General features: G+C 50.4%; 1 protein-coding gene across 6 annotated transcripts in view; it reads right to left on the reverse strand.

The window, feature by feature from the left end:
• Vav2 (vav guanine nucleotide exchange factor 2) overlaps window positions 1-24411 on the reverse strand; it is a 175292-nt gene that overhangs the window by 76812 nt on the left and 74069 nt on the right. For all 6 annotated transcript variants that reach the window (XM_021192180.2, XM_021192178.2, XM_029536298.1 and 3 more), the window contains exon 3: window positions 7549-7607. In XM_021192180.2, coding sequence (XP_021047839.1) covers window positions 7549-7607 — 59 coding nt within the window. The remainder of the gene's footprint in view (window positions 1-7548; window positions 7608-24411) is intronic.

The following is a 24411-nucleotide window of genomic DNA, read 5'->3' on the forward strand; positions in this document are numbered from 1 at the left end:
ATTCTCTGTGCCCTTCACCATACTGAGGCACCTCTACACCAGGGACAGCTGTCACCAGCCCTGGTGACCACAACCACTCCAGAATCCTAAACCAAAGAAGCCAAAGGGTGCAGACAGGATGCTCTGGGCTCTTCCTTTCCCCTCCTTTCTCTTCTGCCTCAACTCAAGCACTGCCCAATCAGAACCACAAAGTACCTTTCCCCAAATGCTGCTTTTACCACAAGAAACACCATTCCTTCTCCTCTGTCAGAACATTCCAGAAGCCTGCTGCCCTTCCGTACATACAGTTGGACTCTCAGAGATACCAGGATGAACAGATCCCGGCCTACCTGAGAGTTCACAGCAGTGAGACACATGTGTGCTCCATCTCCTGCCTACCCCAACCCCTCTGCTGCCCACTGTTTGCTGCATATGACCTTGCAGACCAAAGCAAGGGCCAGGACAATACAGGAAAGACCTCAGGAAGAAAAGCAAGCTGGCCAGGCAGGCCCGAGGCTCCCGCACGTTGTTTCCCACTAAGCTTTTGCCCCATTGTTACTGATCAATGATGGAGCAGATTGCTGACTCAATCAGAGAGGGGTTCCATGTGTACTGGACCCCAAACTGGACACACAGCAATTAGAGATGGCTCTTCTGTCCCCCTCCCGGGTAAAGGGGTCATCATCCTAATCACTTGTGGGAAATCCACTGTGCTGCCTCCTGCAAAGAGGAAAGACTCTCCTTCAATTGAGCTGGCCGCACGGTTCAGCTCAACCCTGACAGCAGGTTCACCAGGGCCAGGTGGTCGGGATGCTTGATGTCACCAGGTGGGACAATTAAAACCATCTTGCTGGCAAGATGAGCAGCTGATGGAAATTGCCACTTCCCATCCAAACGCTCCTCTCTCAGGCAGTCCAATTACCTGGAATTAGTCAGGCAGCACCAGCTGGGAAATGGGGTGTCACCCACTGGATCCACGCCAACAAGGAAGCAGGGACATTTCAAGAGGGAGGGAGGAATCCAGGAGCTAGCTGGACCAGCTCTGGAGAAACGGTCGGGTTAAAGACTAGGATCACAGAAGCAAAGACACTTGGAGTCACACTGAGACGCTGATGGATGGTAGCCCTACCCAGCAGACAGTGCTCTGCAGAGCATGTGATGCAAGGTCCCCAAAGCCCACCCAGCCCTCTGACGAAGGTCTTACTCCAGGGGCACCCAGGCACCCAGCAGCTTTCAGATGTTTAAAAATGGGGCTGTTTGCTTGTTCTATGCTAAAGCAGTTACCCTGTTTTTTTTTGTTTGTTTGTTTGTTTCTGTTTTTACACCAAAGGTCATCGGCCTGGCAAGGATTCCTGTTTCCTGAACCTTCTCTTCCCACTCTGAGCAGATTAGCTGATCAAATTGACTGATCGCATTGGACTGAGAGGTCAAGCACCCTCCAATAGGATAAGACATAGTCAAAATGCCAGGGATAAAAGGCAAGAGCCTTTCTGGCCTCAGTGTGTTGCTACCACAGTTTGTGCTCAGGCAAACCACCTTTGAAAAAAGAATTTCCTTGCCAGGGTACTTGCCCTTTGCATGTTCCTCTGTGTGCTGAGAGGATTCACTTTTGTTTCTAATGAGATGATTCAAATGTCCCAAAACGCGGTCAAGACACAGTCCTCATTACCTGGGGGTGTCCTTCCTCATTTGGGGTGCCCAGTGAGGGTGTGGACCCTGATGGGAGACTTCCCAGCTACTGGAGGAATAAGGCAACCTTGCTGGGGCAGTCGGGGAGGAAACAGCAGCAAGAAGCTCGCTGACATCCACAGGGCCTTCTACCTACGACCTGGACCTGTGGAGGGGACTAGCTCTCCTTGTGGGGACCACATCTCAGAGGCCCTGTGGCCCAGGAGCTTCCACCACCCCCAAAAGATGAAAGATCTGGTTCTCTAAAGCAGCCAGTGACTCACCAGGCCTTCGTTTTCATTCCAAATGTTCTGTTGTTCTTAGATTTAGATTCGGGTGTGTCTGTCTGATATGCTGAGAATCTGCTGCTGTTGAAGAACTGCTGTTACAGCCCCCAGTACCAGGAACATTCTGTTTCTCCCACCCAAACCACAGCCTGATCCCAGCCATGACCTCTGCCTGGCCTACCCATCAGACAGTGCCAATGACGGCGCCCTGTTCTAACCGTTGGGAAGCAGAAACAGCCAAGAAACCTATCCAGGGACAAAGGACCCAGTAGACCATGGTCTGTTTGGATGGGAGGCTTAAGGAGGAGGAAGCAGGCTAAAGAGAACTGGGCAGTTAAAAGCACTGCCGCTCTTGCATAGGGCCTGGATTTGGTTCCTAGCACCCATACTGGGTAGCTCACTGTAACTCCAGTTCCAGATGTGACACTCTCTTCTGGCCTCCACAGGCACTGCACACATATGGTACACAGATAGCAGACACTCACACATAAAAACGAATACAAGTATTTTTGGGTTTGGGGTGGTTTGGGGCTTTGTTTTTGAGTTTTTAAGAGTGTGGAACTGGAGAGATCGCTCAGCAGTTAAGAGCATGTATTGTTCTTGAAGAAAACCCAGGTTGGGCACCCAGCACCCATATGGAGATTCACAAACATCCGTAACTCCTCCTCAGGCACATAAATGGCACATACACACACATGCAGTAAAACAACCACACACATAAAATAAGACAAAAATCAAAAGATTGGGGGTACTCTGACCTTGCCCACCACCTGAGGAACCATGAAAACAGGCTCCACAGACGTGGGTGCCTGACTCCTAGACAAAAACTGCCTTCCAGGGAATTAAAATCATTTGGAACTAGCACAAGTCTATAGTTGCACAGTGCTGTGCGGCCAAACTGAACCTTTAAATGATCATATGACTCAGGTGAGATAGCACACTCCTGTAATCCCAGCATCAGAAAGGCAGAGGCATGACATCAGGAATTCAAAGTCACTTCAGCTAGAACAGTGAGTTCAAGGCCAGCCTATGCTATGTACGTAAGACCCTGATTCTGAGAAGAAGAAGAAAAAAAAAGTCATTTATGTTGTGTGAGTGTCTTAGTCAGGGTTTCTATTCCTGCACAAACATCATGATCAAGAAACAAGTTGGGGAGGAAAGGGTTTATTCAGCTTATACTTCCACACTGCTGTTCATCACTGAAGGATGTCAGGACTGGAACTCAAGCAGGTCAGGAAGCAGGAGCTGATGCAGAGGCCATGGAGGGATGTTTCTTTTTCTTTTCTTTTCTTTTCTTTTTTTCTTTCTTTCTTTCTTTTTTTTTTTTTTTTTTTTTTTTTTTTTGGTTTTTCGAGACAGGGTTTCTCTGTGTAGCCCTGGCTGTCCTGGAACTCACTTTGTAGACCAGGCTGGCCTCGAACTCAGAAATCCGCCTGCCTCTGCCTCCCAAATGCTGGGATTAAAGGTGTGCGCCACCACCACCCGGCGGAGGGATGTTTCTTACTGGCTTGCTTCCCCTGGCTTGCTCAGCTTGCTTTCTTATAAAACCCAAGACTACCAGCCCAGAGATGGTACCACCCACAAGGGGCCCTCCCCCATTGATCACCAACTGAAAAAATGCCCCACAGCTAGATCTCATGGAGGTATTTTCTCAACTGAAGTTCCTTTCTCTGTGATAACTCCAGCTTGTGTTAAGTTGACACAAAACCAGCCAGTACAGTGACTTTTACCTCAACATTTAGAAGTGGCAGTGTGGTGGGGTTGGTCTGGGATGGCTCTGCTTCAAAGAGCAATCTTCTAAGAAAGAAGCCAGTTCACCCCAAGAGCCATGAGGATCTGCCACAGGGGTGGCCTTCTCTGAGTCCTAGCTGCAACTATAAGTCACCCCAAATGGGAGGGGGGGCAATAAAGAATGCAAGTTTACCACTTTATGGCTCAGGAGACCACAATCCAAAACAGGTCACCCAGGAACATGCTTGTGTCCTGTCAGGAGGCTTCCTCGCCTTTCTGGCTGCTCTGATTGTATTCCAGGCCAGACTACATCATCCCAGTCTCTGTGGGTACCATCAATCCTTGACTCTCCTCTGAACCTTGCCTCCCGGGATCCCTCTAATGTGCCCAAAGATTGGGAGGATGGTGCATCTTGGGTTGGGGGCACCATTCAGGCTTCATGGGTCGTAGCCTGTGGGTATCACTGTGTACCAGGGGTTTTGAACCCCAAAGAGTGAAGCAACTCCAAGGGGTTAAGACACAAGCACTGGGCACATCTTCGTCTAACAAATCACCTGGAGTGTGGGGGCATCCCGTCCCCACACATCCACCGTTGGCCTTGACCTACAGACAGTTTTACCCTTAAACATGTCCTTCCTCCTAGCCACTCTGACCTTGTTCAGACATCCCCTAGGTTTCCCGTGGGTTCCGGCCAGGACAAAGCCTCCTCCAAGTCCACACTCCTGGGACACTTTGCCCTCCTTCCTCCTCTACCCCCGTGTCTGATTCCCCTACTAAGCGGGATGAATCAAGTCTCTAATTCATTGCCTATGAAAAGTATAATTGAAGCTTTTTACAGAAAATCAGCTCATTATAGAAAGGACAAGGGTTGTGAAAAGGATTCTTTTTAAACAGCATGCTAGGCTTCCATCCAGTCATTAGGAATCCAGGGGAGTCCTGGGGCAGTGGGATTGGTGTGTGAGATTTCAAACAGGAAAGCATTTGGCTAAACAACCCCTGCTAATTCCTAACACCAGGAATCTACTTCAGAGGAGGGGATGGGAAGCGCTGAGGGGTCCTCGGAAAATCCAGGTCTCCACAACAATCTCAACCCATGTGGAAGAAGAGAGAGCAGTCAGACTCAGCCCGTTCAGCAGGGTCCTGGCACCGGGGCTTACACAGGGGCAGGGCACAGACCAAGGAGAGGCAAGAGGCACTAGAAGGCAACTGGAGTCTAGCTGTGAGGATGCAATGTTGACAGGGAGGCCATGGGAGGGCTAGGGTTGGTGAAAGCGCCACCCCCCATCATTCAAGAGGCTCCTCCCCCATGAAAAAAGCATCTAGGGGGAGGGGCAGGTGCACTGGGAGATCAGAGGACACCTTGAAGGGGTTCTCTCCTTCCACACTTGGGTCCTGGGATTGAACTCTGGTCCTCAAGCTTGTCAGCAAGTGCTTTTACGCCCTGAGCCACCATGCCGATGCTTCTCCATCATTCCTCCAGCACCTCCTCATGCCCTGTTCAGTAAGAGGATGACTTAGAGGCACAAACTTATACTCCAAAAGAAGGCTTGGCTCCTGAAAGCTCTACCTGTCTGCCCGAGTCTGGTCAAGTCCTCTGGCAGATCCTTTGCAGCCCTCCAGGCCTTGGGCTTAGGGTGGGGCTCCGAGTCACAGATCAGTATGGTCAAGATGACTGAGGTGTCCCCATGACTGACTACCACTGCACAACCATCAGCATAGTGGGTTCCTATCGACAATGTGCTAGCCTGTTGTCAAAGGTGGACAGTTGGTGGGTGAAACCCCACTTGTAGGACTCTGCTTGGAAAGGCACCACTAGCCACGCCCTTCTACCTGCCGGCCAAGCTTCCACGTGCCTCCTTCCTCATCTGCTAACATGGCTCCTTCACTGTAAGACTGTGGCAAACTTTCCTGCATCCTTTGAGGCCCCTGGTCAATCATGGAAGCAGAGAGATGTTCCCACATTAACCAGGGAGGATACAGCCAGGACAGGCATGGGGCTGAGTCTTAGCTACTCTGTAAGCCACCACCAGGGTCTCATGGGCAAGGGCAAAGCTCTGGGCAAAAGCCACCCACACAGTCCGTGAGGCATCTCAGCCTCACTGGGTAGGGAATGGCAGCTAGATCACACCCAGGCATCCCCGCCCCCCCAGACTGTCACCAAATCACACGTGGCTGACAGCAGGCCAGAGCAGCTGGCCTCCCTCCAGTTTGGGGACACTATAATGAGACGAGGAACGGAACACACTTAGGATTCTGTGCAGGGCAAGCATGTTGGCGGGAATCTGCTGAAAGAACGTCACTTTTGTCTGGCAATGCACAATGCAGAGCGTGTGGTACCAGGTCGGATGCTCAGCTGTGATGAGGACTGGCAGTGACAGGCCAGTATGACAAAGAACTCACAACTGATCAGTTTCCAAAACAAAAGGCCTAAACCTTTTTGTCCAGAAATGACACTGTTTTAACTGGACATCATTAGGTGGAACCTTTTAAGGACTACAGTGGTAACTCACTGGGTGGGTACAGGGAACTTGACGGCTCTGTGCTGCTCTGTCAAGCCAGTGTGCTGTGGGGACAGAACATAATCACTGGTTTTTCCTTAAAGTTTGTTTTAGTTGTTGATGTTTTTCATAGCAGGCTTACACTGTAGCCCAGCCTAGTCTTGATGTAGCCCAGGCTGGCCTTAACTGTTAAACATACTTCAGCTTCAGGTGAAATATATACCATCACATCAGCTCTTAGCCATTGGTCATTATAACCCTACAAGTGTTGCAAACATCCTTTACTGTTTCATGTTTTGTTTGAAAATATTTTAAAACAGCCTGCCTTCTGGCTAACAAAAAGAAAAGGGCTTTGATTCAAAAAACTCAAGTCCCTTAAGAACTCATGCAATGAATATACTGGTATGGCACCTGCCCTATGACTCTCTGTAAGTGAGCCAGCAGCTACCACCAAGGGACCCAGCATGTTGCCTTGCAGACAAAGCAGATATACCAAGGCAACACTCAGAGGCTAGCAGCCTCAGGATGTGTGACCCACATGCTCAACTGTCAGCAGAGACTCTTTCGGGGGCTGCAGAGATGGCTCAGCAGTTAAGACCACTGACTGCTCTTCCAAAGGTCCTGAGTTCAAATCCCAGCAACCACGTGGTAGCTCACAACCATCCGTAATGAGATGTGACGCCCTCTTCTGGAGTCTCTGAAGACAGCTACAGTGTACACACATATAATAAATAAATAGATCTTTTTAAATAGAGAGAGACTCTTTCTGTCATCCTCGCCACTGCCTGTATCCTAGGAATGCTCTCAGACATGGCTGAAATGAACAGCTCTGTGTATCCAACCCCCAGGTGAGATTCTTGACCTGTACATCAGAGGTCAAATTCTTCAATGATGGGGTCTCACCTGGGCTGCCTGACTCTCTCTGTTGCATCCCACTCATGAATTGGAGAGAAATCACAGGCCGCAGGAGCGTTAGTGGCTGAGCCATCCTGTCCATGCAGATCAGAGTGAGGCAATCTATGGGGCTGGGTCCTCTGGAGGCCCTATGGGAGCCCTAAGGCCTATGGGCAGGGAAGTGCACTGCCCAGCCCTGTGAACTCACACCAGCTACAGCACTCAAACCAGGACCCGGGTCCAGAGCTCAGAGAGGTGCATTCAAGCAGGCAATGATCTGTGCTAGGATTAATTTGCTGATCTTATTACCTAAATCGAAAGCAATTTTGCAGCCATTGTAACAGGCTTGCAAGATTTCCCCAGCGTGAACACGCTCCCACACAACCCTGCTGCCGCCCATACACAGCCAGAGCGCAGTGTGAAAGCTCCTGGTTCAGGCCCATAGGCAGGGGCACATCTCTGTGACCTGTCACTGTCACTCAGGGGCTCACCTGATCCCTTTGCTCTGTGCGATGCTGTGCAGGGACAGACGGGACACTGCAGAGATGACCTAGGGGAGACAAGAGAGAGCTCTGTAAGAGACGATCAGGAAGTCATCACAAACCTCACCAAGGGTTCTGCCAGCACGGAAACCGTTAACTAAGCACACCATGTAAGTCCAACAGAGCTTTTCAGGCTCAGCGCCTGTGCAGTGTTTATTGCGTGAAATCTATTATTCGGCCACGTTAAGGCTTGCTGAGGGCTGCTGTGCCCATGGTGGGTTAATGGATTTCCACTTAGGACGCTGTGCTTCCCCCTATACCCCCCTAGCCTGCTTATGAGCCACCCCAACAAACTGTTTTCTTTAGCAGGAAGAAAAAAAAAATGTTTCAACAGGGCTGCTGTGGGTTCTTTCTTAACTGAGGTCCTGCCTACAAAGGGCTCATCCAGTGCTACTATTCTAGAAGGGTCTATATGGCTAACAGCACCCCAAGTCCATAGTAAGTACTAAGCCATCTCAGAGACAGAGTAATGGAGGCCCAGAGAGTCACACCATAGCTCCGGTGCCACAAAGACACAAACATCCATGTGTTCTGCTTGCTGCAAGCTCCAGCCCCAAGACAAACATCTCAGCAGACAGCAGCTCCCAGCCAGGATGCCAAAGGCTAACGAGTCCCAGGTACACAGCAGCATGGACCTTTGTAATGTCTCCCCAGGCTGACAGGCCTCAAAACACAAGCTTGGAAACACAGGGCAAGCAGCAGTGGGCATTCCTCAGCCCCAACCACCTGGTCCAGCCCTAATAAACCAGGAGCTTCCAGACAGAGAGGGCCCCTTCCCCCAACCCGAGTTATTCCACAAAGTTTCTTCATAATGTGGAACAGAAAGCAGGCGGGGGGTGGGGGGGCAGGGAGATACATAGGTCAATATGAAGAAACTAAGGGAGGGAAGGAAGAGATGACTGGCCCTAGAATATAGAATGTGACATACAATTACGATTAATCAACAGAATAAGCAGATACAAAGCATGCCCAACGGCAGGCACCATGCACAAGCAGAAACCAGAGTTCCACACTCGTGTCAAAAGGTTCATACATCCTATGGGTGCACATGAGCATAGCTGTGTATATTGTGCATACTTGCTCATATGCCTGCATGTGTGAGCTTTGCATGCACATCTGTGTGCACACATGAACCTGGGGTGGGGGAAGAAACACAGGAAAATTGTCTTGTAAGCCACTGCTCACTCTATAGACACTAGGGCAAGCCAGAGCCGGGATGTCCTGGGAAAGCGAGCTCAGAGGGTGCCACATGCCACAGGACTCCAGGCCTTATCATCTCGCTGTGCATACTTGGTAAGGAAAAGAGACTCATTTACCCAAAGCCCTCTGCAGGAACGCACTCCCTGGAGTTCCCTTAGGCCGGTCTGTACTCAGTAGCAATTTTCAAAGGGAAACCACCACAGCGGAGGCTTTTTCTATGCCCAATGGGCGGTAGATTCGGTCCACAGCTGAGTGTGTGTCTGGGTCTCCTGTCAGTGTCTATATTTCAGGGGCTAAGACTCAGGGAAGTAATGGTGGGGATAACTGGGGTCCTCTGTCTTTGCTCAGACAAGTCTCAAAGGGCTTGATATGCAGCTGGCCCAGTCGTGGCTCCCAGAAGCAAGCTCTACAAGGGGCCTTTCACAAATAACAACCAAAATGGCTTTTGTTGTTATTTTTGGCTTTTAAGGGCTCTAAATATTTTGGGGAAATAAAAATTAAGGTAATATTATGTCTTTATAGGTACTCAACAAAACGCTAGAAATGCAAGCCTTGAACGTTTGGCCAGTCTATAGTAGCTGCCCTTCTCCTATGCCTCCTGAGTCAGGCATTGTTAATGGCTAATCAACTGATATATGAGCCAACACAGGCACAGAAACTTTGAGTCCAAAGATGGCATCAGCCATCAGTTGTCACAGCACAGAAGCCACAACCTGTTCACCAAACCAGACACACAGCCAAGGCCTCATTCCTACAGGGGAGACTAGGACTGCCAACAGGTAGATGTAGGTCTTCCTTGTCTGTGTGTCTGTCTATAGTCCTAGGGGATGGTATCAACCCTGCAGCTGGCCTAAACCTGGTCCTGGGCACAAGACGAAAGCTTAGCAGTCTGTAGAGGACTCAGCCCCGGAGCCACAGCAGGCAGCCCCTTCAGTGGTGTAACACGACTGGGATGCCCTTCCCTCCTTCCCTCCATCCTGGCGTGCTATGTGCCTTCCGTCTGGCACCTGTGCAGGGAGGAGACTGACTCTAGTGACCCCACGCAGGGTCTGCAGAGACACACATACACAGGACCCCGAGAGAACTCTGGGATAGATCAGGGCTTCGTTGAAGCCTGGTGGAGGTAAGAGTAAAACCAGCTCTTGCAGGAGAAGAAAAGCAATTCAGTGCCCTCAGCCCCCACGGTGCTTCTGGATGTGGCCTCTCACTCTGAGACTAAATAGCCAGGTGTCCCCAGGGCTAACACTCTTGGCTGACCATCAAAAGCCTCCCTGCCAGGGCCCCTGGGGACTTCTGAACACGGAAATGTCAAATGATGACATTTTCCCAACTTTCATTTCCGCCTCCCAGCTGCATCCCTGATAATAAATGGAGGCACCCGGCTTTCTCCTCAGACACCCAGCTCCATCCTGTGCTTTCACGTCCCCAGCTTTGTCAAACTCCAGCTGAGCTAGTGGCGTGTGCTGGGGGAGTACAGGGAGCCCCAGGAGAATTGCAAAAACAACTGTGCCGCCAGCTCCCTGACATCCACCAGGGTCTCACAACGCAAACACTAGTGAGCGCTGAAGGAAGGAGCGCATTGGGCAGCCTCAGTCAGAGTCGGGGTCACGGATGTAAATCTTGACTCCACCCCACCCGCGGGTGCTCTGACTCCAAATGCCCAGATTCTAGCAGCTTGACAGCCCACATACTTACCCCACTCCGTTCCACCCCACCCTGCTCCACAATGTTCGGGGTCCAGGAATCTACATTTACTGTCAAGGACCTATGTGGCTGAAATGTGTACCCTTCTTTAGAGAATAATCAACACTGGTCGCACTACACACTGGATCAAAGCCAGAGAAAGGACCACATCCATATTGTCCACCTCTGGGTGCCTTGCAGAGATAGGGGTCGCAAAAGAATACACAGAGGAGATCGGACATTCCAGTTGGACAGCAAGGCAGAATGACCAGGAAGGACCTGGGGAAAGAAGGGGTCTAGAGGCAGACCTGGCTCGGTGGGAGAGCTACTTGCAGAGGGGGCCTCAGCAAGCCTGCTTTCCCCCAACTGCCAAGCAAGAGCAACCTCTGTTCTGTGAGCTCTGAGCCACCTAAGCATCAGCAACCAGACTGAGGCACTGAACATGCTTGAAAGTACGCACTGCCCATGAAAGTAACAGCTTCCCAAACGGAGTGGGCCTGGCCGGGAGCACAAGTCGAGGCTGAGGATGCAGCTCAGCAGTTCCAAGCACTGCCGCTCTTCCAGAGGACCCAGGTCTGGTTCCCAGTACCCACATGGCAGCTCACTGCAGAGAGAATGTCTTCTGTATTGTACAGATGTACCACCTGTCAATTAAAAAGCCTATGGCTTAGGCAGGAAATAGGAGGCAGGACATCTAGGAGGAGAAAGAATTCTGGGATCGAGTTAGGCAGGAGATTCGCCTGGGAATATGTGAGGAGATGGATGCCTGGTGCCTGAGCACGGGTAAGCAGCCACGTGGCAGAATAAGTTAAAACAAATGGGTTAGCCTTAGCTACGATCAAGTCATACCTCTATGGCCCAGGTATCTGTAAATACATTTTGAGTCTGAGACTGATTTCTGGGAGGAAGGCCAAGTCTATCTTTTACAGCTTACAAAAGTCTGTAACTCCAGGCCCAGGACTCTCTTCCAGTGTCCATAGGTGCCGTATAAGCATGGCTCACAGATATGCATGAAGGCAGCACTCACACACATTAAAAAGTAAAGTTAAATGCATGCTTACTGAAAGAGATGGCGGACACCAAACAACGTCTCAGCAGCCACTAGTACTGGAGAAGAGTCCTGTCTGACCTTGAATAAACCCACCAGCATCCACCCACACCCACATCCTATACTGTATAGATGTAAGCTCTACACAAACCTCCCTAAACACATTATTCAAACCCAGGACGGATCCAAGGTAGATACACAGGACCACTCAAGCTCACCATGTCAAAGCTACCATCATTCCAGAGTTCGATCGTGCAAAGCCAGGGGGCCGAGGTTCACTCTTAAGAAACAAGAAATATTCTAAAAAGAGATTAGACTAGTTTGAATGGGCTAGCATGTGAAGCCACACCCTTTTCCTTTATGCCAAATGTGAATGTAGGTGGGTGGGCACATGGATGGATATGTGGATGTGTGGGTTGATGGATAGATCGGTGAGTGGGTGAGTGGGTGGCTGGATGACAGAGGGGTAGATTGGATGGATGGGTAGGTAGATATATGGGTACATGGGTAGATGGGTGAATGTTTGTATGAATAAGCGGGTAACAGAGAAAAGATGGGTAGGTAGATGAATGGATGATTGGGCAGATAGATAAATGGGTGAGTAGGTGGATAAGTAGGTGGTAGACAGACGCATGAATGATGGATGAGATAGTAAATAAATGAGCAGGTAGTAATGGAAGCATAGGTGGATAGATGAATAATGGGTAGAGAGATGGATGGAGGAGTGAATAGCGGATCGATGGATAGTGAGATGGACTCATGGATGCATGGAGTAAGTGGATGGATGAATGGATGGATGGATGGATGGATGGATGAGTAGATGGATGGGTGGATGGATGGGTGGGTGAACGAGTGGGTGGATGGATAGATGGATGGATGGGTGGACGGATGGATGGACGGACAGATGGATGGATGGATGGATGGATGGATGGATGGATGGATGGATGGACGGACACTGGATAGTAGAGATGTAGGGATGGTGGATAGATGAGCATGTGGTGGGTGGAAAATAGAGTTGATAAATGAATGGATTAGTAGATAGAAGGACAGACAGATAGATAAATGATGCATAGAGAGATGGATGGATGAATAGTGGGTAGATGCACGGACAGAGGGATAGAGAGGAACTGACTGATGCATGGAGTAGGTGAGTGAGTGAATGGATGGATGAATAAGTGGAAAGATATATTGGTAGATGAATGGGTGGATGGATGGATAGGTGATTGGATAAGTAGACAGGTGGAAGAACGGGTGAATGAGTGAGCAGTGGGTAGATTGCATGGATGGTGGACAGGTTACTGGATGGATGAGCAGGTAGTGTACGAGTGGGTGAGTGGATGGAAAAATGGAAGATGGAGGAGCTAGAAGGGACTGGCAAAAGAAGTTTCACTGTCTTAGTTTCTCTTCTGTTATGAGAAAATGCCCTGACAAAAGCAACTTAATCAAGAAAGGGACTATTCTGGCTCATAGCCCAGGAGTACAGTCCATCACGTCTGAGAAGTCAAGGCAGCAGAGGTCTGAGGCAGCCATCACATCACAGCCAGAAAGCAGAGAACATGGATGCCAGTTCACTTCGTTTTGTCAATTATACAGTCCAGGACCTGAGAACCCTCAGTAAAAATGGGTCACACACATCAATTGACCTAATCATGACAATTCCTCGTACGCATGCCCACAGGCTAAATAATCCCTCACACGTGTCCCTGGTGGCCTGTTTCCTTCATGATTCCACATCCTACCAAGTGGATAACACCTGCTAAACATGACAAAGTCCGTCCTTCATGATTGTGGTAACGACCCTACATGCTTCGTAGCAGGCTTAGCTTACTGTGAGAGAACCAGATTACTTTTGAGAACTAGAGAGTAAAGGATAGTGTCCCAGGTCAGTCTGGACTGAACCGTGCAATCCTCGAATGTGCATCTATGGGCTGTACCTCACAAGCCCACAAGGACCAGCTGCTGATAACAAAACCTTTCCTGGTCCCAGCTGTACACTCCCAAGCCTTACACATGGTAACTCAGGTCTACCCAGTGGACAGAAGTAGACATTAAGAGATCCACCTGCAGGCTACCTTTGTCACACCTCCTCTCACCCAGTGTGACCTCAAAAGCCTATGTTAAAAGTGATAGGGCCACCACTCGCCATTGGCCTGGATCCCTGAAGGTCTGTGTGGAGCAGTTCCATCACCTCTGCCATGTTTGCCCACCCCCAACCCTCTGTGATGTCCAGTCATCTCCTATGGAAGCTGCCACAGTCCAGAACTATCTGTCTGGATAGACAAAACCAACACAAGCCAGGGCTGACATATCTACACAGCACCTTAGTCTCCCACTATAACTCCAACTGTGACTCTCAGCTAGCGACTCCTCCAGCCAGACATCAGGAAGACCAATCAATCCAACCAGGCAGAAGCAATCAGAACAGAACTCCACTGCCCCAGCAGAAGCCGCTGCCCTCAGAAGGATGCAGGAGCTGACCCTGCCAGGGATTCTGGCTCCTCTGAGCCCAGGCTGAAGACCGTGTACAAGGGCTAGGGGATGTGCCATCTGCAAGCTTGGACAGACTGTGTGATCAGAAGAGATTCCTGTCCACAAATCTGCTGTCATTAAGGATCAATAAGCAGAAACTGCTCAGACCAGCCCAAGCAGCAAACTCTCCTTATCAGCCACAACCATTCATCTGAACGCACTCGTGGGACGAGCCAAATGGCACGATTATGAAGCTCATTTGAATATGTTGCCCCGGAAACTCACCTATCTGCCGTGGGAATCTGCAGCCCACACTGCTGCATATTCAGGGACAAATCACCATAAATTGCTTTCCAAGTCCAGCCTGCAGACCCATCCCGTTTTTCTCTTTTTCTAAATATCAAAAGCAAGGTCAGGAAAAACTTGGAGGTACTGCCTTTGGAATGACAATCGCCAGCAAGAAGTGATTAATTATGAAACGTGTATAATCAGAGCTCTGCACTCAAGCTTCCAGCAGGAGGAGGCTGCAGAAACAAAAGCAAACAGAGACGCAGCCATTTCTCACTCACAGCATCTTGCAGGAGTCTCTTTATGCCCAACACTGGTGTTTCTTGAAGGGATTCAGCTGGTTGGGAAAGACAGGATAAGCCAGTCCACAGCCACAGGGCAGCTGAGCGGCAGGATGAGAAATACCACTAACCAAGGACAAGCGAGGGGCACCAACTGTAGAGTGGGGGTATTACAGTGATGCCTGGACGTTCTTAGAGGAGCTGCCTGGGTGGGTGGGTGGATGGGTGGGTGGATGGAAGGAAGGAAGGAAGGAAGGAAGGAAGGAAGGAAGGAAGGAAGGAAGGAAAAGTGGGGGAGGGGACTCAGGATCCTTCCTGATGAAGGAAGAAGAGGAAAAGATGACATTTTGAGTGCCACTTTTTTTTTTTTTTTTTTTTTTTTTGGCTAACTCAGCCTCAAGATTTCCACACTGCATCTATCTTTACACACACCCCCTAGGAATGACTACTCTATTTTGCACTGAGAACAGCAGAACCTAGAGAAACAATGTGACTTCACCAAGACCTCGTGGTTGTGGAGGCCTGAGTCTGGCTATGACTCAAAGCCCAGGTCCTAACATGCAGGAGCCTAAGGGTAGATATAGACATCTCCCCTAAAGTGGACAATGGTCCTAACCCAGACAGACTCAGCTGGCTACAGTGCTGGAGGAGCCATGTTGTCCTTCTTTTTTTTTTTTTTTTTTGGGGGGGGGGTTTTGAGACAGGGTTTCTTTGTATAGCTCTGGCTGTCCTGGAACTCACTTTGTAGACCAGGCTGGCCTCGAACTCAGAAATCTGCCTGCCTCTGCCTCCTGAGTGCTGGGATTAAAGGCGTGCGCCACCACGTCCGGCTCATGTTGTCCTTCAAATGTCTGTCCCACTACTAATTAGGAACAAGAAGCTGTGGATCCAGCCTGGTAGGTCTCCTTGACCACACCTTGCACACAGCACAGAAAGACCAAAGGCAAGGATGAGCCACTCACAGAGGCGTTAGACCCAAAGGACGCTAGGGTGACAGAGACATTAACTGCACCTGTGGGATCTGGGTGGCGGGAGCTGGTCAAACATGGCTTAGACCTTCACACCCAGCTAAGCATGGCAAGAAATGGCGGCAGGCTGGGCCTGAAGAACAACCCTGCCTTCCTCCCTGTGTCCACAGCTCCTGCAATCCACCCTCCTGTGTCTCCATGGACACACAGTATGACTCTGTGATGGGAGGTGGGCAAGCCGGTGGTGGAGTGACCACAGTCCTCAGTACTTCACACCTTCCCCGTCCCACTGCAATGGGCCAGCCAGGACACTGTGTAAGAGGGGTATCTGTCTGAAGGTGGATGGGAACGGGGCCTGGGAAAGAAACCGAGATGTGCACGGGGACCTTGAAGGCAATCACAGCATTAGTCTTAGGAACCAGGAAAGGAGAGACTTGGGGGGAGGAGCCTATCTGCCCTCCTGGATGATAGGAAGAAGCTGGGCATTGTCTGAGCACGCGTCCCTTCTGGGCAGCTACTTGGAATGGAGAGGTTCCAGAGGCCCCTGTTAGACAGAGACAGTGGCTCAGATGGAAGCAGATGAAGGATGCATAACTACATTAATACTCATTAAGTGCCTACTATTTGCCGAGCATATTATAGAAACTATTTTAATTAATCTCAGATTGTGAATAAAACTGGCTGAGAAATATAAACTAGGAGAAACGTGAGGCCTGGGCTCAGGTCCTGCCACTGACGGACTGCACATCGCACTGGATACATCCCTATCTGTCATACTTGACATATCAGATCATGGCACCCATACTGCATTACCTCCCTGACCCCACACCCCGTCTATGCCCAGGCAGGCATCACTAATCAATCCTGGTGCTCATTCCTACTAAAACTGGGGCCACCTACATAGTGCGCCCTTTGCAGTAGTCCCGGCAGTCACTGTTGTCAGATACGATACATGATATACAATAAAGAAACTGCCCTCTTGGGAAGCTCCTGGACAGAACAGCCACAGGGTTCACATGAGCACTGACCAGATTCGCAGAGCTCTTGAGTACTGTATCTGAGACAGTAGCAGACAGGGCTGGGTTACAGCAATCCCTACCAGAATACTGCAGCAAAATCCTCAGAGGAAGGAGCTTGGCCACCATCTGGTCCACACCCTTCAGTGAACAGACAGGAAACCTAAAACCAGCTCTGGAGATGACAACAACCAAGAGGCCACCCAGCAGTTTCCAGGCAGAACCCAGTCTAGGACAGAGGTTCCGCCTGCAGCCCAAGGCTCCTGTCTGCTGGCATCATCTGTGCTCAATATGACGGGTACTTTCCCAGCCTCCCGCAACTTTCTTGCCAGGAGGACTTCCTTTATTCCCTCAAACCCCAAGGAGGCAGTTCTGTGGTGCTTCCATTTACATAGGAGCCACTGAGGTTCCTGCCTAGAAAGAGGGGAGTCAAGGCGGGCCCCACGCAGCCCTCTGACAACAGGACCCCACTCTTTAACCTCTGTCGCCCAAAAAGGCCAGCTGTCCATCCGGATGTGAGGATGGTGACAGTGGCACAGCCTCCAAAACCACTGCCCGGTCGCCCAGCCAAGATCTGCAGCCCAAAAGGATGGGAAGCCCTTCGACCCCATCCACTTGGCTATGGCCGGCACACTCACCATCTGTGAATGCCAGTTCACTCATCCCCAGTAATTCTCTACCCCCACCTCGGAGGTACCCTGCATGGGCACCAGGATGCAGCACCCTCTGCTCAGCCAGTTGGCCAGGAGAGAGCACAGACAGTTCAGTCACACTGGACTACACCGAAGCCCAGTTGATGGTGCCCCATTACATCCTTCCATGATATGACCCAAGACAGATGGAGATGAGGTTCCACATCCCATAGCACAGGCCCCTGCTGGGAGAGACAGGGTTCACAAAGGAGACTGGCATGTTGAAGTTTGGTCGGCTGCTATGCATTGTAATGCTAAATATGGCCCCCAAGGTCTGGTTGCCTCAGGGACAAGGAGGTCCTCATATACACCTCGCAGCTTGACCACCACTGCCTGTCCAAGAGCTCCCACTCCATACTCCAAAAGCATGCACGCTCACGTGCTGAATTCACACATAAACCTGTTCACACACACATGCACATACATGCTCACACAAAGCTTGTGCAGACACACACCAAGACATACAGACAATTCACTCACAGGCACATCCAGGAATATGAGCTTACACCCTATATACACACACACTGACACTAGCTCACATAGGCAAGTGCTCACAAACACTCTAATTTCCTAGTGTGATGTATTAGTCGTTGCTGTGAGAAAAGCAACTTTAGGAAGTATTTCTTTTGGCACATGGTTTTAGGACACAACCCATCATGGCAGAGGGAAGTCCCGGTGGCAGGAACTTGGGGCTGCAGCCAGGAGTCAGAGAGAAATGAATGCTGGTACTCAGCTCACTTTCTCCTTTTTATTGCACCCATGGATCCCAGCCCATGGAAGGTACCACTCATCTCAGGCTGTCATCTTACCTCCCTTAGCCTAGTCTAGCAAATACCTCAGGGAATGCCCAGAGGATTGTCCTAGGTGATCTCATACACTATCAGCTGGAGAACTAGTATTAACAGTCACACAAGATTCAACACCCTCTTCTGGCATCCATGGACCCTGGACACGCATATGGTGTACAGACATGCGTGCAGGCAAGCTTTTTCAAATTTTATTTATTTTACATGTATGGGTATGTTGCCTACATGTATGTCTATGCACCATGTGTGTGCTGTGCCTGCAGAGGCCAGAAGAAAGCATCAGATCCCATGGAACTGGAGTTACAAACCACTGTGAGCAGCCAAGTGGGTGCTGGGAATTCCTCTAGAAGAGTAGTCAGTACGCTTAACACTGAGCCATTTCTCTAGCCCCCCCACACAATGTATTTACTTTAAAGGACAGAAGGAGGTGAGGATGGCCATAAGGAGGGAAAGGCCAAGGCTAGTCTGGTGGAATCTTCTGCAGCTAGAAGGACTCTGTGAAGCTTCAGGAAAGAGTGAGTCCTCCACACCCCAATTTTAGAATTCTTGCCAGAATAAATTATTTTGTTTCCCTCAGCACTGGGGATGAACCTCAGGCCTTATGCATGCTAGACTCTCATGTGCCACTGAGCTACATCCTGGCCCAGGTTCTTGGTTTTTGTGGCACCATGACTGTAGAAGTTTATTTTGGCCTCCAGAGGACATTATCTTCAAGGTGAGGGTCACCAAGGCTGAGGCTCACCCTCCGGGCCAGACAAGTAACTTACTCTGCCCATGATGCTGTACTGGGTACCCAAGGGCCTAAGTTCTCACAGCTGAGGGCCACCAGCCATTAAGACAGGACTCCAAGGGCTCTGACAGTCACTGAACCAAAAAAGGCAAAGTTCATCTGCCCAGAACACGTTCCAGAAGCTAGACACTGGCTCTCATTGTCAGACATGTAATGATTTTCCTTTACATGATGACCTCAAAGGTCCCACTCTAGAACCAGCCCCTGTCAACACTCTGTGGGGAGCCTTTCCTTCTATCACAGTGTGATGCTTGGATGCCCATCTACTTACCCAGATGGACACCATCATCTGCTCATCTAACGCCCCCTGAGGGCTTACAGTGAGCTCTGGTGATTGATACACATGGCGCCACACCAAGCCTATAGCCAGTAAGCTCTATGAAGAAACACCTATTCACAGAGTCTACAGAGAGGGCCTGTGGGCAACAGTGGGAAGGCACAGTTGAGCCAGCTGCACAACACAGACTCAACTGATGACTGGCTGTGCAGACACTTCAAAATTTCCAGGGGCATACTGGAACAATGTGTAACAAGAACAACACTGACTCTCCTGCCTCGAACACCTTTCCAGCTGATGGACAGGAGCAGACAGAGCTCACAAAGGAGTCCCCCAGGGACACACTGCAACCCTAGGCAATGAGCTTCCATCTCAGGGACCTGGCAGTCAGCTGGGGCTGGCACTCTATGCCCATCTAACCAGAGGACCCCAGACTCAGTTCCACTCTGAGGTTTAAGCATATCTTTCACCCGAGGCTCACAGGCAACTGACCACTCTCCATCAATTGACTCTGGTGACTCTCGGGGTCTTGTGGCCAAGGAGGGGAATCAAAACTAATGATGAGATTTCAGACCACCAGCCAAAGCCCACCGAGGCAATCAGCCACGCGACCTCTCGGTCGTATGCACAACATGTGCACACACACTTGACAAAGCTACCCACATGAGTGTCACGGGTTCCTCCCCTTAACCACTGGTTATGTGTCACCTACATACTTGCCCTACCTCCAGGTGGGACACAGGCCACCAAACCCAGTTCTTTGCCACCCAGCAACTAGAAGCTACCACTTCTCAGAAGATCAACAGATGCTGGGCCAAATCTCCATGCAGGAGCTAGTTTTTACCTACAAACCCCATCAAGCTATCTACAAAAAAGAAATTTCCCTGTACCAATGGAATACATCTATCAGAAGTTGCTTGAAAACAAGACTTGAGATGTTGTAACCTTGTGGAAGAGACAGCAGGGATCAGGTCAGTGAAGGAGAGCTGGCCTCTGTTCCTCCCCACCAGCCTGGGCTGACTGGGTCAGCTATCACCCAGGCCCAGATTCAGGGCTCTGAGTTGGCCCACCCCAACATCCCCTCCATCTATGAGCTGCTAGGGCACACAGAGAGGCTGGTCCTGCAGGATCTCCATGAGTCTGGGCAAGCGTCCAGTATAGCAGAAGCCAGAGATCTTGAACCAGACCAATGGCTCACTGCAATGAACATCTGCACATAAACCTATTTGGGCAAAAGGTATTTGGGGAGAGGGAGGAACCAACTGTGTGACACCGCATCTTCCAGTGCCACTACAATGAAGAAGCATGTGATGAAGAGGCAGGAAGATGTAGGATCAGAGCACTGCATGCACAGCCGAGCTGGAGACTTAACAGCTGTGACGGGCTGGGAGAAGGCTACGGTTGATGGAGGAGCAGGTTGTTGTCCACAGGGGTCTCCAGGATGCTGTGCAACAGCCTGGAGCTTGTGCGGACTCAGCCCCGGAAAAGCTGCCCAGTCACACGATCGCTTTGGCTCTGAACGGCAACAATAGGATGACCCAGATGAAGAACGGTCCATTTACTGGATTGGACCTCCTCCTCCTCCTCCTCCTCCTCCTCCTCCTAGAAAGGCCTCCATGGTCCATGTTTCTCCTGGAGGCCATGCTGGTCAATGGCCTGTGTTTTGGCAGGGAACCTTGTTGATGTCCAAGGGCCATATTGGCACTGGAGACCAGACGGAGGTCCTTGGCACATGTTGATGCCAGAGACCAAGCGGATGTTCACAACCCGTGCTGTTGCCAGAAACCTGTGCTCTACTGACGGCGAAGGTTTTCTTTTCCTTCCTTCCTTTGGTGGGGAAGGGAAGGTCATGGGAGGAACTGGGAGGTGAACACCATCATGGTGCCTGAGGTGAGAGTCCCAAAGAGGAAGCAAGTCTTGTCGCGACATCGATGACTACAGACATACAGTTGAGAACGAGGAACATAAAAGACTCCTGTGACAACTCCTGCCTCCACCCACCCCACCAACGTAACAGCCTAGAGAGGAAGCCATCACAGTCACAGAGAACTGAAAATGTTTTGTGATAAGGATCTCTCCACAGCTGATGGCTTCTGAGGGGGTGCAGGTAGAGAAGGACGCAGCTTCCCTTAGGGGGTGGACGCTGGGGGTCTGACCATGTTCCAGTGAGCATGGGGACAACACAAAGTGGACTTGTGGTAAGTTTTATTTGTTTGGTTTTCTTTTCCTTTCTTTTTGGGGGAACGGGAGGTCATGGGAGGGACTGGGAGGTGAACACCATCATGGTGCCTGATGTGAGAGTCTCAAATAATCAATAAAAATAGTATGTTTAAAAAAAAAAAAAAACTACAGAGACTTGAAGTGGAAACTTAAGGGTTTGTTGGAAAGTCAGCTGTGTCAGATGGTGTTTTGCTAAAGCAGACACGTGAAAAAACATTTTGCTGAAGCAAACACAGGTAAAAGGATATACTGCTAAAGCAAGCATGTGAAAAAAAAACACATGATGGAGGATTCTTCACTGATGACGCACAGGTATTGGTTTTCCTGACGTTGTGTAGTTGAGCTGCATTTGTCGGGACTCCATAGAGAGAAACGCACCAAAAAACTTCTGGTGGTGTGCTGTGGCTTCTTGCTGCTTCTGCAGATGCAGCCTCAGGCCAGTTGGCAGAGTGGTGTCAGCTGAGAGACAGACGCTCGCGCTGAGGGAATATAAATAGGACTCAAGGGATGGTGAGAGGGGCTTGCTCGTAGAGCTAACTCTGCAAACGCTCCTTGGTCTCCCACCTGTGCTGATCTTCGCTTGGCTGAGAGCGGCATGGCGGGGAAACGTCTCCTTTGGCGCTTGCTGATGCTGGTTTCTCCTGCTGACTCGATTCAACTGAGGCCTGGCTGTTCCTGCTGGGCCGTGCCACGACTACTGCTAGCCCAACACTACTGAACTTGACTGCTGGTGTATCCAAGAAGTGTTTGCGAGTAGATTAAGCTGCTGCGGCTTTCCTGCAAACTGAACTGCTGATTTCCTGACAACGCAGATGGGATTTGCTCCAAAGAACAATTTCTAAACGGGTCTACTCCCCCCCACCTCCCCCATCCTTTCTATTTCACTACTTCTGGTGGGTGGTGGGCTACAAGGGAGGTTAAAGTGTAGCTTTAAAAAAATTAAAGCTACAGAGATTGGACAGTGGTAGCTTCTATCCTTTCATTCCAGCACCCGGGAGGCAGAGGCAAGTAAATATCTGAGTTTGACCAGCCGGCCTGGTCTACAGCCTGAGTTCCAGGGCAGCCAGGGCTACAGAGATGCCCTTTCTCGAAATAACAACAACAACAACACCAACAACTACAGACTAGAGAGATGGCTCAGTGGTTGAGAGCACTTGCTGCTCTTCCAGAAGACACAGATACAAATCTCAGAATCCACATGGCAGTTCACAACCTAGATGGTTGTAATAATGAGTTCTTTTCCTAGCACCCATGTTGGCTGCTCATAATTGTCTGTAACTCTAGCTCCAGGAGACCCAGCGCCCTCTCTGAACTCTTGTGGTGCACACATGCGTATGCACACGCATACACACATTTTTTAAACTAATAAAAAAAAATCACCTGTAGCTTTTTTTTTTTTAGTTTTTCAAGACAGGGTTTCTCTGTGTAGCCCTGGCTGTCCTGGAACTCACTTTGTAGACCAGGCTGGCCTCGAACTCAGAAATCTGCCTGTCTCTGCCTCCCAAGTGCTGGGATTACACCCGTAGCTTTCTATTTAAAGCACTTAAAGCAGTCAGCCTGTTCTCTCAGATCTACAAAAGCTCCAGCCACTCCTGGTCTGAGAGACTCCAGAGAGACAGGTGTGATGGGCAAGCCTAGAGATTCTATGCCCACCCTAGGCCTGTACCCACGCAGACTCCAGAGAGACAGGTGTGTTGGGCAAGCCTAGAGATTCCACACTGACCCCAGGCCTGTACCCACGCAGACTGCAGAGAGATGGGTGTGATGGGCAAGCCTAGAGATTCCACGCTGACCCCAGGCCTGTACCCACACCTTGTTATGTACCAATCAGGAACGTCTAAGGGACCCCACACCAATCTCCCTGTGTCCACATTTCAAAGGGTCCTCTTATGACCAACAGGCTCTTCCTGTGACTACCGTGACAACAGCTTCTAAAGCCTTTCCGCCTTCCCAAAGGTGTGTCTCCAGATGACCACACAGCTAAGGTGTGCATCAAATCCTGCCATTGGCTTCTGAACCAGCCCCCTCCACGTGCCGAGGCCAGAGCACCCGAGGACTTCCCAGCCACGAGGTCACACTGCTCAGGGCAGCCTTCTGCATGGCTGTGTCCAGCTGGAACTGGGCAGCGCCAGCACACTCCCATCTGCCACTTTACAGTCTGGGTAGCTCAGCGTCCCTGTCACATTGATGAGCAGTCTGGCACAGTCGGGTGCATCTCATAACGCTCACTAACCCCAGAAGGGTAAGAGGCCCAGTGACCACTATGCCCTGTGGCTACCGATGCTGCCCTGATGTAGCTAATTGCTTGTCACGAGGCCTGGACACATGCCACACACTGTGTGCACGGTTCAGGACACAGTTGAGTTTCCTGTGTAGCCCTCCTCCAGGGGGAAAGCAACTAACATTACAATCCTATCTTTCCTTGAACTGCTCCAAGCAGCCATGAGAACTCTGAATTGAGCTGTCCCAGTTAGCGGCCAAGCACAGCTCAACAGAGAAGCAGGTGCTCACACAGTCCAAGAATCCCTCACAGACCTGCCACAGAGCACACGCTACTCCACAGGCAGAAAGAACAAGGGACATCTCAGGTGTCCTCCACAGAACAGCTACCCAAGTGCTGAACTTACTCACCTGCCCTCCATGGGGCCGCTCCTCCTAAATGCTGAACTCGCTATGGAAATTTTACCACACCCATCCTTGCAGACTCCTGCTGGAGCCTAAAAAGGTTACAAATTATGGCTCAGTTATGACCTTGGTCGAGCCAAGCCGCTGATGTCCCCCATGTTCACCTATAAGATGAAGATGGGCGACCACCGAGTCTGAGCGCTAACTAGGAGCCTAGAATCTTGGTCTGTGTAAAAGCCAACGTGGATGGAGAAAGGCGCGAGAGAGGAGGTGGGTCACCTGGGCCCTGGAGCCAGAAAAGCCCTGAGGGCATCCCTGACCCCGAACAGGACATAATCATGGCCAGAACCGTGAGGACAGCCATGATAGGCCGGGTCTCATCCAACATCCTGCCCATGTCAGGGTTTCTATTCCTGCACAAACATCATGACCAAGAAGCAGTTGGGGAG

This window comes from Mus pahari, chromosome 3 (genome assembly GCF_900095145.1).
Source record: "Mus pahari chromosome 3, PAHARI_EIJ_v1.1, whole genome shotgun sequence".
Lineage (NCBI taxonomy): Eukaryota > Metazoa > Chordata > Mammalia > Rodentia > Muridae > Mus > Mus pahari.